At 26.8% G+C, this 21,161-nt stretch overlaps 1 protein-coding gene across 6 annotated transcripts in view; it reads left to right on the top strand.

The window, feature by feature from the left end:
* Positions 1-21,161, top strand: part of LOC132949494 (tachykinin-like peptides receptor 86C) — a 145,355-nt gene that overhangs the window by 121,148 nt on the left and 3,046 nt on the right. For all 6 annotated transcript variants that reach the window (XM_061020416.1, XM_061020415.1, XM_061020418.1 and 3 more), the window contains 5 exons: positions 7,683-7,817; positions 8,421-8,501; positions 15,456-15,606; positions 20,435-20,631; positions 20,694-20,824. In XM_061020416.1, coding sequence (XP_060876399.1) covers positions 7,683-7,817; positions 8,421-8,501; positions 15,456-15,606; positions 20,435-20,631; positions 20,694-20,824 — 695 coding nt within the window. The remainder of the gene's footprint in view (positions 1-7,682; positions 7,818-8,420; positions 8,502-15,455; positions 15,607-20,434; positions 20,632-20,693; positions 20,825-21,161) is intronic.

The raw sequence follows: 21,161 nt of genomic DNA, 5'->3' as shown, positions 1-21,161 counted from the left end.
ATTATTAAGTGTGTTTAAGCCTTTAAGGAAATGTAATTATGTGAGAGTTCGTATACCTACTAATGATTAAAAACAATCAAAGTCACTTACTGTTAAGTATGAAACAATGAAGTAAAAACATTTGAAGTTAATTATAAAATCAATATAATTCCAACAAATCAACCGAAACCACATCAAAATCGTTTAATCAGATGTGCATAATAGTGCCTATAATAATATCTTGAATCAAATTCATGATTGAATAAATATTTCAACAAGTTACCTAGTTTTCTTCGTAAATCTAAATATTAATATGACTAGAATTATTTGTACATTATTCATCATAATGCATATTGTACAAACTTTAGGGATATACACTTGTATATTATTTTCATTTAGATTTTTGGTTAAAATACGCAGTAAAATATAATAATATTATAATTTAGGATAAAATATAAAATATATTATAATCAAAATGGGTATTTATACACATTGAAATATTCAAATTTCGCTTAATATATTCATACGATAATAAAGTAAAAAATAATAATAATAAACTATTTCGATAGTATAATAATGGTAAAATAAAAATCCCACTTGATATTTTATGTATGTATAATGTATATGGTATTGCAACATCAGTTATAAAAAAAAAATGTATTCACCAAAAAACATTCTTCGATATAAGATATAACTACAGTTTAAAGTTATAGGCGGATTATAAAATCTTTTAGTGAATTATATTAAGTGCGATCTATATCGTTTAAAACAATTTTATTCGTCGACTCTTCATAAGAAAACACATAGTAATTATAATATTATACAGCATAGACTTAAGTAATGGGAGCACTGTTTAAAACGAAATCACAACGTCCATTCATGTAAATGTTCATTGTCTACTAGGAAATTAAAAAAATAATGGTTTTAAAATATAATCTGTTAATATTGGATTCACAACAAATTATTCAAAATAAATGTTTAATAACTATTGACTTGTCAACCAAACAATTTCTCAAATACTAAAATAAAAAATAAAATCACCCAAAATAAGTCGCAAAGGGCGTAACTCCATATTTTTGCAGGTGATTAAAATTAAGAAAAAAAAACCGCATCGTATGATAAAGTCATAACTTAAATTGTATCATTTTATCCTCCATGAAATTGATGATTAGAAATCATCGTATCTCCGATGTAATGATTTTAAGACCTAAGAAAAAGTCGTATCGACATATTATCATTGTAATAAATGATGGAAATACGCCTTTTGCGGACCCTTCTTGAATTATGGAATTAAGCAGACGAAATGTTTGAAACGTTTTATTCCTCTCCTGAAAAATTTGTAATTTTGGACATACGCCCTTTGCGACTCTTAGGCAGACGATAAGTTACTGATGTATGCGCAAACATTGGTACTTTGGTCTTAAATTTGACTAAATTAAAGCTAATGTTGGATCACATAAAAATTGTTAGTAACAATTGGCACGGTCTACCAAAACCAAATTAAGATTCGCGAAACTAACATAAAAATAAATGATTAACAATATAGGTTGTAACAGGAAGACAAATGACAAATGAAATAACTTATGTTCTAATTTATTGCCCCATACGCTACATGTATAGTATAACATTTATTTATTTTTGTAATACTGACAATTATTATTTTAAATCTGATTTTTAATTTAAAGTGTTTTACGATTTTTTATGATTTTTATGATTTTTTCTATCAACTCTACTTAACAAAAATAATAAGATTTAAAAAAATTGGAAGAATAAACTACATGACTTAAATAAATATTCATATAGTCAAAATATATCTAAAAATCAGATTTACAAATTGGCTATTTTGAACTTTTCAAAAAAAATATCAGATTTTAAATATTTTATTTTCAGTATTAAAAAAAAAAAAAAGCATTTTATACTATCCATAGAGCACAAGCGTAAAAAAATCGAATAATATTGATTAGAACAAAAAATATATCATTTGTCAGGGCTTCCTGTTACACTCTGTATTCTAAAAATATGTATAATAGAATACGTAAATAATTTCTTACAACACATAAATGCACTAATTCTGCCTATACAATGCGCCGTGTTACAGTATTGATGCGTTGAAATTTGCTGATAATCGCTCTGCTTCATAAATTATCTTTTTAATCATATAAAAAATAATGATTGATTTTTAATGAATCATACTACTATAGAATAGTTTTATTTTTTCAAGTGAATGTATAAAGTAATATATTATTAGAAAAATATGTTGAATAATAATATGTAAAATATGTATTGATTGAAAAACAACATTGAAAAAAAAATTCACAAAAAAATTTATTAAAATTTAAAATTTGAGCAAATGACAAACTCAAAACATTAATATTTCAATTTATATATATAGTTTACTCAGCGGAGCGAGGGATCTAGTGGTTTTACAATGGTGTTTATTTATTTTTTTTTTTATCCTGTATACAAAATTTCTACCAGAAGGAGTGCTTCGATTTCAACATATAGTATTTTATCTTTTAGCAAATTGGATCAAGAATTGGATTTTAAAGAGGTCATTTTTTGATTTTATCAATCGTTATTTAATGCCACGATTAAAATCACCGACAAATTACAAAATACCGTTAAAAATGGGATTTTAATTTCTAACGCTTTGTATATCACCATAGAAACGAATAAAATTAAAAATATAAATAACGATTTTAGTTATTTTATTGTAATTTATAATATTAATTCAACATACAGGCTATAATTAAATATAATAACAATATAAAATATCCAGGCTGACAAACCGTCTCCGCTCATAATCGTTTTTCGTGTACAATGATATGATGTCATTGAATTCAAAATATTTCAAACAATCCATTATACAGTGACCCACTTGTAACCTACTGTATAAGCAGAGTAACACACACTTGCCCGCTCTTTTTTTTTATAAGTTTACCTAATACAAAATGCTTATTATTTTTCTTTTCCTGAGTATACATTATTATCAAAACGATCCTATTAAAAAAAAAGAAAATCTTGTTATAAAATATTTGCACTTGTTAAATAAATTTGTTCTCAGATATTTCAATATTATTTTTGCTAACCAAAATAAAAATAAGAAAATGTCCTTAAGTCTTTGTATATTATTATTTTCATTGAAATAATTTTAGAACTCAGACATACAAATTTAATTATAGACACAAGGTTTCATCAAATATTTATTAATAAGTTATAAAAAATTCAGCTTACTATAAATTATCAAATGAAAATATATAATTAAATAATCTGTATTAAGAAAAGAAAATTAATATTTAAAATTAAAATAGCTACATAACCAATTAACAGAAAAATAGTACTGAAATTAGTTTAGTTAAAATTGTTTGCTCTTTAAGTGAATATTAAATATTTAAATATTCTATATAACAGTTTTCAATGCAATAGTTATAGTTTCTCATTAATTCGAAGGATTTATTTTAAGTTGGATCAGCTATAGCTATAATTTGAACTACCAAATTACTAAAAATTCATTGATTAAAACCGCTGAAAAAAAACTATTTTGAATTTCAATTAGTTTCTATAAAACTGCCAATTTACTTTCATTGTTATCATTTCAAAGTTTCGAATAGGAAAGTTTTCCTGTATCTTATTATCATTAAAATATTCTACTTGGTAGCCAAAAATGTTCTCAATAACTTTCCAACCAATCCGAAATCTCCCAGTTCGGTAACCAAATAAAGTGTTCTCACGGGAACAGTTTACTTTCGGGACGTTGTATTTTATAAAGTTGGTATATAATATTAATTAGCTTAGTATATCCCTATGGCCTATGTTAATATTATTTCATATTAATATTAATTTTATGATGGTTATTGCTTGATGGTGTTAACTTTTTAATCTGCAATTTATGTTTTTAAACCAACCATAATACACAAAGGTCAGTATTATAAAAATGTATTTCATAACACTATAATTCTGGTTTTAATTGTAATCACCTAATATGTTTTTACTATTTTGTATTAGTATTTTTATGTCATTGAGTTGTATTCAAATGTATGACTCTGAATTTTGGAGAAATAAAATTTGCCTTTTTATAAATAAAAACTACGAAATGTAACATGCTACTAGTTATTTTTCACCTGTAAGGAAAATTATTGAGGAATCATAGAATTTTTTTGAGTATATTGCAGTAAATAAATCTTGCAACATGCTACATTTTGTTATAAATTTAATAAATTATAAACTATAGATTGATTTTTAGTATAAATACGTATTAGTATATATATTATATTATAAAATATATTGATTCGCATTTTTATGGTGATAAACAAAGTGTTTCGCAAAATAATTGATTTAAAAAAACAAGTTGTACCCAGGTGAAAAACATATCTATGTTAAAAGCAATAAAAATCCTATTAATTTGTTCTCTATTGAAATATAATAGCTACCTCCGTTTTACCATTATTTAAAAATTGTGTTAGAGTTATACCAATAGAATATAAATACGATTATATAGAAAAACAATAATTGGTTACATCGATCATATTGAAAATCTGCCCATTCATAATTTATTAAGCTTATTGTTAAATTTAGTATTTTGTAATCAAAAAAAATCGGAAAAAATTTGGATGTCACACTATGTACACAGTAGGATAGAGGTATTATACGTCTAGTACTATTCGTTATGAATCGTTATGAATAAGAATAAAAATATTTCAGAAACCGCATAGTAATGATTCTGCACTCTGCAGTAGTGATTTGGGATACTGCAGGTAACTATAATGAAATGTATTGTAAAAAACGTTTTCCTACAGATATATTTAAATATATCTCTCTTATATATTTATGCAAACGATGATAAAATTCTATAACTAACAAAAAATAAATCTTTGTAAAAAACCAACACATTCTAAAAGACTGTTAATATCGTAGAATAATAATCAGAATATTCATCCAGACTCCTATAACTCCTAAACTCCATACGAATTATACACAAAATATTACACTTTTTAGGAAGTATTAAGAAACTATCATTTAAGAGAAGACTGACAAACAATTTAAACGCATCAGGGTATCTGGGTATACGTTATATGACTCGGTAGTATAATATTGTATAAATAACTTTGTTATAAACTACTTATATAGAAGACTGATATAAGGAAATAAAGAAAATCCAGAATCGAGAACGTGAAAAGCGTGCATAAAGAGACCGATTAAATGGCTAGAAGGCCCTTTAATAGACTCTTTGTTTATCTCCGATCTATTGATTTATAGGTATTACTACTTGAATGCGTATTGTGTGAACGGCTCGCTATCTTATTCTCTAACGAACTATGACTTAAGTTAGTGTGTGGTTTTATTGGTTTTCCGTTATGACAGTTATCTGTTTCGTCTCATTTGCAAATATTATATTACTTCGTATAATGATTACATTTTATCAATGCTTTAAAAATAATTTTTATTTCATCGAGCGTATTTTTGAATAAATAATAATTTTTGATATTATTGTTAAAGCACCAACGTTATTATACTATTTCAGTATCTATTATAAGTAGTAGGTATCGACACATAATATCTATAATTAAGTGGTATATACGAATTTTAATGTATAATAAAATCTTCGATAAGAAGAACGAATATTACAAATTTATTTCTTGAATATTATGTATAAAAACTAAAAAAGTTACAATATAAGATTTCGTAGGGTAACACATATATTTCTTTTGTTTCATTAACCATGTTATCTAATTTTTTACAGCATTACGTGATTATCGCCATTCTGATAATTAAATTAATAAAAATTTACATTGCATAGGTACTTACTACATAAATATAGCAAAAAAGCCCAAAATATATCGATTACACTCGAGACCGTACTTACGGTAAATAATTGGTATAAAATAATGTAAGTTTTTCCGAGTACATTAAAATGCTATATATAATTGTCGTAAATATATTCGCGTACCTATTTAGGAAAAAGTCATAACTTATAACCTATCGGAGAGCAACGACCAAAATCCGTGTTGTAGGTGATATTGTAGTTATGACTTATGATATGTTATATGCGTGAGCCATATTTATTTCACTTCTGAGAATCGTATTACCATTTTATGGCCCGCCATAACTTTAAACTTTTTGATTATGCTTATTCGACAACGCGCGCTGGATCATCAATTGAACAAGTGACGTCAGGCTATCGAACTCAGTATTTACCACCGAACTATATACCTTCCCGAGTGGAAACATCCTTTCACACAATGTTTCTCATCGTTACTCTATTGAATTTTCTACCCGATTTCCTTTTTGTAAGAAAATTAATAATAATAATAATAAATTTGAACCAATAATTTATCCACAGGGTATATCCACGGTTAGGTAACAGTAAATATTCGAAAATTAATGGTATTGGTGATGGCTGACTTCGAGAATCCAGAGCGCAGTTTTCGACGAATATTTACTTTTTAACTGCCACTAATATGAGATGAAATAATAAATTAGTATTTTCGGTCTTGGTGTGTTTAGAAAATACAAATAATATTATGTCAAATCTCAATGTTAGGTAGGAAAATAATCTATAACGATCGATATGTACAGCATAAATATCCTGTATAATATTATTCATAGCAAATTCTATAATCGTTTGCTTTTTTGATAGAGTTAGAGAATTTTCATAAGACTTCATGAGACAACACACAAAATATAATTATAGATATTATTTTGATTTACATACGCTATAATGATAATTAGGTAGTTAATATTATGGGTTCTCAAAAATATATATAGGTATAACCAAATAGTTGACAGAATATTTTAAAATTTCATAATTCCCATTTATTTCTAAAAATAATCAACTGACGGTTAAAGACTGAGAATATTATACGTAAGACTAGGTATTATACTATATATCAATGTATTGTGATAATTGTTATTACTATATTATACAATCATGAATCCTATAATACGGACATATTTTGAAGCGTAGTTAAGTGTAACTAATTATCAGTGCATTTAGCACAATTTTTTTTCCAAAATATTCGATCTTATCAAACTTTAAATTTCAAACATCGAACAATTGTTTTTCATTTATTACTATTTGTTAAACAATACATTTCAGTGATTTTACACGTAACAACTTTAAGTGTATTAAACAATATGAAGAGTTTGCTAAGTTTAATAAAGTTCGGTTATAATGGACAAATGCTAACGAATTTTGACTTCAATTTATAACCTGTCATAAAAGCCACTAATTATTCGATTGTTTTACTATCATAAGACGTTGCTTCTAGCAGTAAATGTTCAGAAATTATTTTAAAATATTGGGTTTAAAAGTTGTAAAAAGTTTTTAAAATGAAGACATTTTGGATGAAATTATTAAAAGAACTTTTTTGGCCATGGTAATTTTTGTTATATTACTCTGTGAAAAATAATAAATAGAATATTTTTGGAATAAGTATGTTTACACTCATACAACATAAATTTAAGTTTTCTAAATTAATCTGTCAAAATATTTTTTTATAAATCATCTATACATATAATAATATTTTATAACTATAATTTAGGGTCCTTAAGTAATAAAATATTAAATTAATGTATGTATAATTCATGTATTGTTATTTATTGCGCTTTATCATTTTACTCAATGGTAGTGCTTTTTTTAAATAACATACAACCAGTTTAATTTTTACGTGATTTGTTTTTGATTTAAATAAAATTGTTATCAGGTACATGGCCATTGTGCATCCACTTCGACATAGGAGGTCAAAGACGAGAACTCAAACGGTGCTTGTTCTCATTTGGCTAATCAGTGTGTTTCTAGCGTTGCCGTGCATTTTATATTCTGACCTTAAAACAAAAAGGTTTGAATTTGATTTTAATATATTTAACATATTATGCACAACTTATTTTAAGTACACATACATTTTTAGTTTGTATGATATATTTGGCATAATATAATAATATACAGATAATTAAAAACTGGTATTCAATCATCCTTCATGGTTTACTATATACCTCTATGGTAACTATTTTGGAATCTGGAAACTTAACCAAAGTGTGCTTACTGCTTATATTTCTTAAATATTACCATACATTTAATATATTTAAGTACCTACATATTAGAATTTCAAAACAGTTTATATACACAAACTATACACTCAGAGTGTAATTTACTAAAGTTCTAATAAATCAGAATTATTTTTGGAACTGCCTTTGGCTTAATATTAATATATTATCAGTATTTACCATAATAATTGTTCATATACACCATATACATAATACAATTTCTAATATCAAATTAATATTTATTGTTTGATATTTTATTGTATTTCCAGAAAATGCACCTATTTAAATTATTACATTATATATTTCACGACAAATACCGCATAAATCCGTGTTTTATAAAATAAACATTTTTCATTTAATGTTTTTTATAATACCTATATTTTTGTGACCTGTTTTAGGTACATGAATGGAGAACTAAGAAGGGCGTGTTACATGCTCTGGCCAGATGGAAGGTACCCGAATTCTAAAACCGAATACATGTTAGTACATTCAAATAAATCACGTCATATATAATGCACAGTCATCTGCCCCATCGATAAAATTTGGATTCATTTAAAATGATTTACTGCAATTGCTGAATATTGATACAATTCAGGAAAATTCAACGCTATAATCACCAATTCCATTCGTTCCAATATAAATCGTTTTTTTTTAATTATGACTACAATAACCAAATTGAATATTGTTAGTTAATATTTAAACATCAGGACTCATCATAAACAACAAAATACCATTAATGTAAGCCTATCAGATATTTTAAATCAAAACAAACGCAGCAACATTATTATCGTTCATTTTTTTAAATTGTACATTGATAATTAAAAATTTCTTTGACTTATGTTTAATTAATAAACTATAAAGAAATAATTGTTGATATTTAAATCTTTTGAATAAATTTGAAAAATGTTCAATGCGTACAAAGGAAAGATAAACAATTTTATAAATAATTTATACATGTCATACATATATTTGATAGTAGCGGATAACTATTTAAGTCTAATGGTCGTAACTTTTTAACTTTGAACATATTTCAAAAAACGCTGAAAATTATGATAATTATTGATAGTTAAAATAATTTTTACCAATAATTATATTTTGTAGTTTGAAATCATTCATTTTTCAAAAGGTGCAAACAGACCGCTCAACAGCAGAAGCTATTTATTTCAATAAATGTATTTCTCTGAAACTTCCATGATATTTTTGTATATATTGCTTTGTTGTTTTAATTAATTTTTGAAAACGTGAGAAAATTTCCCCACAGCACAAACAATGCGGTATGACACGATTAAATTTTGAAAAAAAAATCGTCTGTCAGTAGGTATACACGGCGTCAGCGAACCATTAAAATAAAATATCGTGGTGACCGTCAATATAAAAAGCTAGGCATATACCTGTATTGTATATTATTATATAAACGGTAGTGGTGTACGTCAGTCCGCCGTAAAACTATAAAAAAAAATGCATATTTATTTCGGGTGCCAATTGAACCACCTACAACGAATTGGAGTGGATGACAAACGTGGGACGGGAATGGGTGTTGACGACATAGACAAACTACCCCGCCGTCTGGTCGCAGCACGTCTGCGTCTTTTTAATACGTCTCTCGCCGTTGTGTTTTTGAGTAAATAACCATCCGTTTGGTTATTAAACACCTTGTTCTGGGTTCCCGGTGGCTTTACGTGATATTAATGAGATTTTAACGAATGCGAGAGAGATCCGACACGAACGAGCTATAACGGTGTTGGGGCAGACGGTCGTCGTCATTTATCGGCTGATGGGGAAGAAAACATTATCCGGCCGGAATTAAATGGAAAAGGATGAGTATGGTTTTTTTTTTTTTTTTAAAGTGACGCTGCTCCGTCTTCCCGGCCAAACTGACTCCTGGGCATTCGATTTATTATCACAACGTGCCCGAGGATTTTTTTTTTTTGAAACAATATTGACGGTGCCGAGTGGTATCGAATACGATTTCGAGCTATTATATTGTGCTCACGCCAACGCCATTATACTACACACAGACACATAGTAGGGTCCACGCACGACCTGTTCTATCTTATGTAGATCAAGTGTGTACAGAATACATTATAATACGTAGTGATTTTTTAGTGATCATGTTGTATGTCAATATTTTCGTCATAAATTAGAATGCTATGTCAATAAACTAAAACTAAGAGAGCCGCGGAGGGATACCTACCTACTATAGTATAATAGTGAGTAAAAGTTTAATAAAACCGTAGCCGAGACAGAAACATTGTATTTCTCCGACTGGAGGTTGTTGAGGGAAATCTAAAACCATTCGGTAGAAGTAAAAGATTCTAACTTCTTATTGTAGAGTGCAGAAAAAATACCAATTGAACCAAATACGGTAAGAATATTTGTAAACCATTATTATGACTTGTGTGACCTAGTCGTAATGGCGGAAAGGCCCTAGGAAACTGACGGCAAGATTGGTAAGATCACAGAATCAAAGGACGGAAAGTAATTTGTAGGTAATAGTATGATATGATCGTTTGCCGGGACGCAAAATTCGGCAGTAACACGAATACCATTATTGGTTGGCCGAGCGTTTTATAAGAGTATATAATATGACTATAGTAAGTTACAGAATATTGTATAACAAAGGATTTTAGAAATGTAAAACTATAAACGTGTAATAAATCATGATAGAATAGGTATGATATGTGGTCCGTATTCGATTTACCTCAATAATTGCTTACTCATAGAAACACGTCGGATGTTTATCCAATGGATTAAATATTTAATACCTCCGTAATATTAAAGCACACGCGAGACACTGACAGGGGTGAGACTGTTAGAGTAATTGTTTTGAGGCAACGTTGAGAGTTTAATGCAATTAAAATGCTTCCATGATAAAAAAAAAAATCCTGTACAACATGCGATATTATATAACATAACATTCAGAAGGTCAATGGTGACAAGAAACATGTAAATTATCCGTGAAAAAATACCAAGTTATATTATACTTGTACTACACAAGTCATATACACGGCGAGCCACTAAAACGTTCGATTTTCAAAGTTCAATTATACAATTTAAAAAACAAATGAAAATTAATTATTAATTATTAATAGATTATTAGAATAAAGTACATAACATTTAATGTTTTTAAATTATTTCCTCAAGATGAACGCCACATCTCATCTATAATGTTCCAAGGGTGTTTTCTACTACATGGTAACACTTTGAAAGGTGTTCTAGCAAGCTTCTTGCCGAATTCAATTTTTTAGTTATTTTATCGTGAAAGCAAGCAGTTTACCACTACACTGTTTCATGTTCCCTTAATCCCGTATTGATTTCAAACTAATACTATTTAGTGAGCATTCTGATTTTAAATTAACATCGGGAAACCGTTTTTTAAAATCAACCGTTTCCTTGCTCTCGCCTTTATATTAAAGTAAAAAAAATGAATTTATTTTTAAATAAGTACATATTGTCTAGCATTATCGTTTAGTTGTCATTGTCAACACATAAAAACAAACAAATAACCAATTAAGTTAGTTTATTTAACAATTTAGTTATTTATTACTACAAATTTATTTATATATAACATTATCGACATTTTTGTGTATAGAACTTCAAAAACTGTATTTACATTTAAAAACTTTTGCCAAGTAATCTATACTAGCTGGACATAAAAATATTTTATTATTAACTTTTTTACAACCTAGTTTAACACTCCAGATCACATTTCAAAATCAGTTAAAATAAATTTTACATCATTAGAAATTGTTATAAGTACCTACACAAATGTTTTTTATAGATTTGACTGATACGATTTATATTTTATATTTATATTACATAATATGATAATTTATATATTTTTTTTATTTGCTTTATAAAAATATTTAATCAATTATTCCTATTGTATCATTTTTAAAAGGGTAAAACCTATATTGTGATAAGACCAATATATGGGTGATTTTGATCTTTGTATAGGTATTGACACAAACAAATGTTTTGTTTTCGAGTACTGGACAATACTGAAAAGGGATGACACGTTAATTTGGAAATTCTATCTTTTCGCATGTCCAAAAGCAAATTATGTTTTAAAATTTAAAACCAAATTGGTCGATATACAAAAACAACTGTGACCCTTTTTTTTTTTAGCAGAACAACAGACGCGACTTTGATAAATGAACAATTCAACACAGCTTTCTTATTGTAATGAAACACGTCATGACTTACAATACAAATCTTCACATAATACATTCAAATAGAACCAAATATATATATAATACATATAGTTTAAATGTGTTAGATTGAACTTATTAATTTTATTACGTGTGTTTTGAGTTAGGTGTAGGCGTGTAGCCAAGTTTAATGCATTTTTCAGCTACGGTGTAGCCACTTATCTAACAAATAAAAATTGAACATAATTATAGATGTAAAAATGTATTTTATTTAAAATAACTAATGTAGAATTCCGTTGTAAAAGTGTAGCGTCTGCAAAACATGTTTTTAAACAATTTAAAGAAAACTACTTATTTGTCTAGCGCCAGTTTCTTTACAAATATAAATAACAAATTGAACATTATAGTTTCAAATTAGTTTTACTAATATTAAAAGTCTACTTAGAGCATTATTTTATTTTATTCATAGAGTTTTATTTTAACATTATTTTTTTTTTTTAATATTGATATATATTTATTATTTACTTAAAATTATTAAGCAAACACATAAGTATCAATTCAATATGTGCAAAGCTACATTTTGTGTTGAAAGTCCTTTTAAATTTATGAAAAAACCAAATCAAATAGTAAAACACTTTCGAGGTCTTTATTATCGTGCATTATTTTATTTGATAATTAGTCAGACTACATAATAGTATCTAATTGAAGTACTAAGTAGTTTGGAGTCAAAATTATAATTCACATAATATGATTAATATAATTAGTTTTTATAACCATAGGTGGAACATTTTTAAACATTACAAAGGGCTAAAATTGTTCAAGATACTGAATTAGGTGGACTTAGATAAAAATAAAACCCCATCAGCCTTTGCATAATGATTAATATATATACGACTTAAATATGAAAAAATATAGTAAGATATTCCAAATGGATTAATAACCATATAGCCTTTTAGCACATTTCAGACTCGTGCTTAAGATCGTTAATTCTCCATTCATAAATTAAGCGCACACTTTGGGTATCATAATATAATATTTAAACTTTTTTTAAAGTAAACAACTTAGCTAAAACTATACGTGTTTTACAACTAAACACATAATCACATAGCTAGAAGGGATCCGTTCATAAAGTATTTATCCTTGGGTATACGTTTTGAAAAAACTTAAAGTCTTCTTAATCTTTTAGACCAACGAAAAACATCTACTAGGTGAACACTAGGTCACACAGTAAATATAATGTTTTATATATTATGTATAATTCAATATTCAAGTTACGTTATATAGAGGCATTATAAGACATATAAGACCGTTTGCTTAATACACACATGATGCATATCAAATTCATTAACATATACAATTACTTTTAACACAATAACACCACAATATAATATTATAATACGTATACATTATACACTATAGTACAATTATAACACAATAATACTATAAGACTAGATATAATACATTTCAAGCATACTTGTAATATTTCCGTGTCTTTATTAAAAACAAAACAGGTATAACTTCATTTCCTTCAATCAAAAGATATTTGTTTAAATTAAATTTCAATGAAATATTCTAATACTGTTTTCAAGTATGATATACAAAAAAATATAAATATTAGTTCTGAACAACTCAAACGTGATGATAATAATATGGAAATCCATATTTGCATTTACACGTATAACAGATTAAGACATAAAAATGAATATTTAATTAATTTAAAAAAGATTTTGAAAACAATCTATCACTGTTTTAAAATCAAGAATGATTAGGAACATTTAAAAATGTTTATCAGAAATGTATAGGTAGGTTAAATTGAATTGTGTTTATGATCATTATTGCAAATATTTCATATAAAAATTCTTTTACTATACTTCAATCTGAATAAAATCATTCAAAACAAAACTTTTTCCATGGTATTTTATCTACTAAAAATTTAGACATTAAAGTATCTTTTGAATAAAAAAAAATATTTCTTATAGACTTATAGTAATAAAATAGTTATAAGTAAGATTTTCGTGACTCTTTTTATTCTTTAAAATCGTATTATTTTATTACGTCAAACCAAACAAAATAAAAACTAGCTAAATATTAGAATAACATTAACTTTATTATTTGCATATTGTATAGTATAATAACTCTCTATCTCCATCACAAGCTTGTTTAAAAGAGATAAATAAATCTTTTGAAATTTAAATAAGTTAAAAGTATGTAACATTGTTTTGGGATTTAATAAAAAAAAAAATAGAACTTTCAAATTTTCTAAACGTTTGAGGTTTAAACATAACTACTTGAAATATATATAAAATCAGTTTATTGATTATAGCAAAATTATTAATGTTATTCAACTTAAGCATACAGTTGACATCTGACGAATAGGATAACACGATAGAACTATAGTGTGTGTACTCAATATTGGTTATACCTACATTTCTAATGTAGAAATTTAAGTATCATTCTATATGATATCACTAAGTCTGTTCTTCAGTGTTATTTATATCTAATCCAATGACCCAATATATTTTTAATGTTTATACTTTATATTACATGCTGAGAACTTTATGTTTACACAACGCCTAATGGTGTTTTTCACATGAATAAAACAATGAAATACCTAACTATATTGATTCGCTATTACTTACAATAGATTAAATGTTTGAATAATTCATATATGTTTTTATTATTTCTATTTTATACAATATACATGCTAAACTATTGTGTTTCATAAAAATAATTTGACATTTAAAGCAGAGTGAAGCCAATAAAATTATTCCATCGATTAACATTCGCTTTTATTAACAAATACATTTTTCTAGTAGATTATAGATTCACAATATTTAGACACTAAATCACTTAAAATTGGTAGTCATTTTATATAATGTAAAACATATATAATGTATGTATAAACGAATTTATTAAATAAAATGTAATAAAGCTGAATGCTCATCACGTGAGTTGCCAATTAGACACAGTTTACTATTAAGTACAATGTGTCAAGTTATTTGTAGAAGAATAGATATTAAATCTTGACAAATAAAAATAAGAAATACAAATAAAATAAAATAAATTACGAATAAAACAACATCGATGATAACTACACTATACGTAGTTTAAAGGGTATACGTACAATTACATGTTATGGCTTATAAGTAACACAGTAAAAAATAGTTTTCGATTAAAATTAATATTTGGCCCACTTTTTCAATTACAAGACATGTATAAAATACGTATATTGCATATGTCACGAATTTATCATTAATGATACCACACATTTTCACTTTACAGATATAACATATTGTTTCTATGCGTCACTTATATAATACCATTGGCCGTGATGGCTGTATGCTACTCGATCATGGGTAGAGAACTATGGGGAAGTAAAACCATTGGACAGATGACACAGAGACATGTGGAGTCAATCAAATCGAAGAGAAAAGTGAGTACCCACAGCTAGCCGTTTTAATGATAACAACGTAATATTGTTTTGAAACACGTTCTGTTGTAACCAATGTATACGTAGGTACCATAGCTAAGTGATAAAAAATATATTGTAAATATTATAGTCTAATTAACATATTATATCGGATTCGTGAGAGGAAATAAATTAATTGAAAATTCGTATAATGACGATAGAAACAAAAAAAACTAGGTCAAACCTTGTAAATGAGCAGTTTTGTATCACTTGTGTGTTATATTATGTAAATCGATTCTATGTTAAGACAGTTTCAAACATTTTTTTTATAAATTTAGTTTCAACGATGTAATTGTCCACAGTTATTAGGAAACACTAACGTTTGTTTTTCGATGAAAAAATATTTAATGTATAAAGTTGATTTACATTTTTATTGTTTAGAATCTTGTTATCTGCAAACAAATGTTTAAAACCGTATTTTTTTCCATTCGCAGAACTATTTTTTTTATCTAATACGTTATAAAAACATTGTAGGTACATTGCTCAAATAACATCTCAAGTGATAACAAATTTACAATTTTAAAAACTATTTACCAATTAAATATTTTGTAGGATCAGAGTTGAGTACAATTTTAAAACGTAAGTGGAGATAACGAACTCAGCCTCCCTCCCCCCCAAAACAAATTTTGGGCCACTGTACTAAATGTTTTTCCGGGCTTTATACGAAACTTCCAATAATAGAGTACAATAAACCCTTTACAAGCGATACAGGTATCCCCCTAAACGATCATTTTAGCCTTTAAGTAGGAACCACAACTACTATTTTTCTAAAAGTGTACTTTATACATTTTGTTCATTGATAAATATTAAAATGTGTTCTAATCAGATAGCCATATTCTTAATAATGAATGAACTTTTGATGTATTTGCTGAATTGTTGTATTCAAAACTTGAAATTTAAATACTTAAATACTAAAATATAAGTGAAAAATACATTTATTACTATATTATTTAGTTAATTTCAAAATGTTGAAATTTGTAATTCATTTAAATAAAAGAAAGTGAAAACAGGACACAAACGTCACAAACACAATAATATAGTTTAATTTTCCATCAAAGAAAAATATTGATATTAATTTGATAGAAACTTCTATCAAATTCCTGCATATGTTAATACGCCCCTTTGACATAATATCAGTGCTCTTGTAGTGTGTTACCGCGGTTGGTGTAGTATTCTACCTACCGTTAAATACTACCTACCTAAAAACTGTTGTTCCTAGTTATATTTAATTTTGTAGTATCGCTAATACAATTTGTCTTGTCACTTTTTTTAACTTCAAAAACGGTCGTTCCAGAACTCCTTTGACAGTTTTACAACACATACCAATAGTTTGGCAACCTTTTTATTAACATCGTGCCTAAATAAATAGTTTTTAAAAAAATCACCATTCGAGTCTCTTTACAGTTATTTGTTTGATGTTCTTTCAACGTGCCTCCGCATAAAACACCATATTTTAGTTTAGGGCAACTATCAATTTCTGGCAGCAAGTTTCTCTCTAGTATATAATTAACACAATGTTTCCTCATTAGATATTGCATGCCCGTACAAATAACACATTGATTTATTCATTATATTGTTTTAAAACAAAAAAAATGCACAATATAATATATAATATTATAATATTATAGTACAAAGTAAAACTTGCAACGAAAAACCACATAAGCGAACACAACATAATAATATTATACAACATAGCCTAAAATAATATATCTAAATGTAATTTAACGGTGGGTCTTGGTGGATATTTATCAGTAGGTAATCATAATGACTATTTAGCTATAATATTGCACGACTGTTATATGTTATTAATCTTAATGACTCAAGTCAGGCGTACTTTCGAGCAATAAAATGAAATAAAAATAACTACGGTAAGTAACATATTACAGGCATACAGTTTTTTTGGTAGGTAGCATACTACACGAGTACTGACATATCTAATGCACTGTTTATATTTGTTTAAACACTTTTATATATTCTATATACACGTAAGACGGCATACTGTATAGGTAAAAATGGCACATATTAAAATAAATGTTGGTGGACATCATTTAAACACTTAGACCGTATTCTTAGTCGATGCCTAAGGATAAGTATTGCTTAATCTATACTTATGACTCAAATGAAAAGAAAACTTAAGAAAAGAAAAAGTATTACTTGTTTTTAAGGTTGGTCAAGACCTACCTTAAGCATTACTTGTAGTTATTATCACAATTTTTTTATTTTTAAATTATCAAAATTATCTTAAGCAATACTTATTCTTAAATCTTAAGTATCGACTATACGACCCTTAATTCTTCTTTTTGTAATTTCAAGAAAATTAGTTATTGTTGTGAGAACTACAGTTACAATACCAAACGCCGATTATAGAAGCAAATATGAACATAATCAAGGATGAAATAAATAATATAAAAATTTCGTTTTTACAATTATTCTAGATATTAAAAAAATATCATGAAACTCGAAATATCTTTAAAATTCATGAATTTAATACTAATAAAAAAAGTACTATATTAAGTTCAACAAATTTTGTCGGTGATCATTCAGCATTATTATGAAAAAATATATAGAAAATTGTAATAATATAGTATTTTTATTATAGACGATATTATTTCACCATGTTTTATGTTATTGCGTTTTGAAAATATTTATATTAGATGTTATATTATACAAGAATTTTAGATCGTCATGAATTCATGATATAACCTTTTTAATTTATTTGTACTTTGTTAGGTACCTACTTCTTTAATAATAATCAGTTAATACTTCATCTATCCGATGAAACTCACATATTATTATACATTTTTATTGTAACAACCAGAAATTTATTGAAAAATGTTTTCCTAATTTCAATCGATTTACGCGAATAAAGAAATTCTTTCTTCTGCCATGGTTCAAGTTTTTACAATCATCGTGGAAGTGTAGAGACGTAGAGTCTTCATTCAATCACCAATTATTCTAAGCCCAAAACCATAAATCACCCTCTAGTCAAAGTGTTAGTGAAAATCTGTGTAGTGCTGTAAATGTAACACTCAAAAGAATAAATAAGACTTTTATTTTGGCGTCTACAACTTTAATGCGTATGTTATTTTTAAGCTTATAATTTTAACAATTCCAAATAAAAAATATAGATTCAAAAACTTATACTAAAAGAAACTGTTTATGAATATATATGAGAAAAAACATAATATATAAAACCATTTTTAAAAAATTAGAATTAGAATTATTAAAAGCAGAAAGTCATAATATTGACAAATTATTTTAAATGATTAAATCTAAGAGATACACTAACCTAAATCATGTTGAGTTTAAAATCAAATGGTATTAAATTACTTACCTACCAATCTAAGGTATTAGTTTTTATAAGAATAAATAATAATACATTATATTATATTTTAATTCTGGAAAACAAAATAAAAATGTATAAAATAACGTTTAATTATCATAACCTTATGACGTATAGTATATAACTTTTTATATAAATACTCTTTATACTTACTCTTGATAGTTTACAATGTTTTCATTGATCACAATTTCTTCGGCTTCATACTCCGGTTGCTACCTACTTTATTTATTATCCTAAAATACTGATAAAGGATGCCCTCAAACAATTACGTTGTTTTTGTGAAGATCAACATTTCAGATTCAGCTACTAAATCACTTTTTTGTTTTTGGTATTCTGCCATATTTTTATTACAAACCCATTAATAACTATTAAGATACTTTCACGTTTATACATAAATACATACATTACATAACACTCCACTTTTATATTTCTAGTATAACTATTATTTTTTTTTATTATTATCGTTTTTAATTTTGTGCATAGAAAAACTTTTATACTTAAAAGTGTATTTGACAATATGAATTAAGGAAAAATGTTTTCATTTACCTAGTAAAATTGTTAATAATTTACCAATATTGTGCAAAGATTAAGTTTTTTTGCAGAAAATTTAACCTATAAAACTATTTCAATTTTGAGATTGGTGTACGTACGCGCGAAATCCCTTGGGTAATCACAACAAATAATGTACTAAATAATTCATATTGGAAAATGTTTCACCATCAATATTTTTCACTATGTATTCTACGTAAAATTTTGCATTAACTGTGATCAAGAGTAGGTACATTGAACATTGAACGTTTTTGATAAATCATGATATTTTTCTAATATCGAAACATACGACCCGATTCTAAAAAATCCTTTAGATACATGGACTACTAAATTGAGCCAAGGCGGTGAATTTTAATCGGCTCATGTTTCTACGATTGAATTTGGCTTATATTCGTCCCAACGTAGTATACCCTGGTAACATCACGCTCGGTGCAAGACGTTAACCACGGTCGTAAATATGATTTAAAAATCAATGACGCAAGTATATTATGACGCACTTGATTCCGGTCGAAGGCACTGGGGCGTTTTCAGGAAGAACGGTTCAGTTGTTTTATGATACGGTCGAAATGTAATCCATGCTTTTCTGTGGTCAATAATTTCTGTATTCTGGAATAAAAAAAAACTTTATGAGCTCAACAGGATCCCCACTTGATATTGTATTTTATTAATCCACGTATGTACATAGAACCTACTGTGGTGAAAAATAATAGAAGTCGTAATTTTTCAATGCAAAACCATTGTTAAGAGAAATAATACCTACAAATGATTTAGATTTTTTTGTATTTTAACATTTTTTCATAATCGGCTTAACCATCATCCTATAAACTAAGTTTAAGCTTAAGTCACAGAGTTACAGACCGTTAGACAATAATAAATCCATTGTTTGCTTTGATTTTCTAGGTCGTGAGAATGTTTGCTGTAGTAGTGACAATTTTTTTAATTTGTTGGTTGCCTTATCACTCGTTTTTCGTATACGCATACCACAACAAGGGCATAGTAGTCAAAACGTATGTGCAAGATCTGTTCCTGAGTTTCTACTGGTTAGCAATGTCAAATTCGATGGTGAATCCGATAATTTATTATTGGATGAATCCTAGGTGTGTGGTAATCATCTAATCGTCGCCGTATTGTTGAATAACTGATAAATGTTTAAAAACAGATTCAGAGCATATTTCAAGTTAATCATATGCTACTGTGGAGGCATAAGAAATCCTGACAAAGCGTCTATTGACCTTAACGTGATTCGAATGAACGGTGAATCTCACTATTACTTGACCCGGTCCAAATCAGGTAACATATTTAAAATACGTGCACAAATAATAGAATAGATTAGTATACTGTAGACTTCAGTCATGACTCATTAAATATAAAAAAAAAATAAGTGGGTAGTGAGGTAGATAGAAAAAAAATGTTATTATAATAAAAACATAATATGCAGGGTAGCATGGGTGATTTTATGTTTAATGATTATTTTACAACGGAAAATAAAGTAGTAATCCGTTTGAAATTGTATAGAGACAAACAATTTCATGAATATAAAATAAGAGAAGGAAAGAGAAAAAGTTTAACTGTAGGCATGAATTTCATAATTTTAAAAATAAACATACTTACTTTCAAATACAACGAA

The sequence above is a fragment of the Metopolophium dirhodum genome, chromosome 7, assembly GCF_019925205.1.
Source record: "Metopolophium dirhodum isolate CAU chromosome 7, ASM1992520v1, whole genome shotgun sequence".
Lineage (NCBI taxonomy): Eukaryota > Metazoa > Arthropoda > Insecta > Hemiptera > Aphididae > Metopolophium > Metopolophium dirhodum.
Note: the sequence above shows the minus strand (reverse complement) of the source record. Positions and strands in the feature narration are given on the sequence as shown.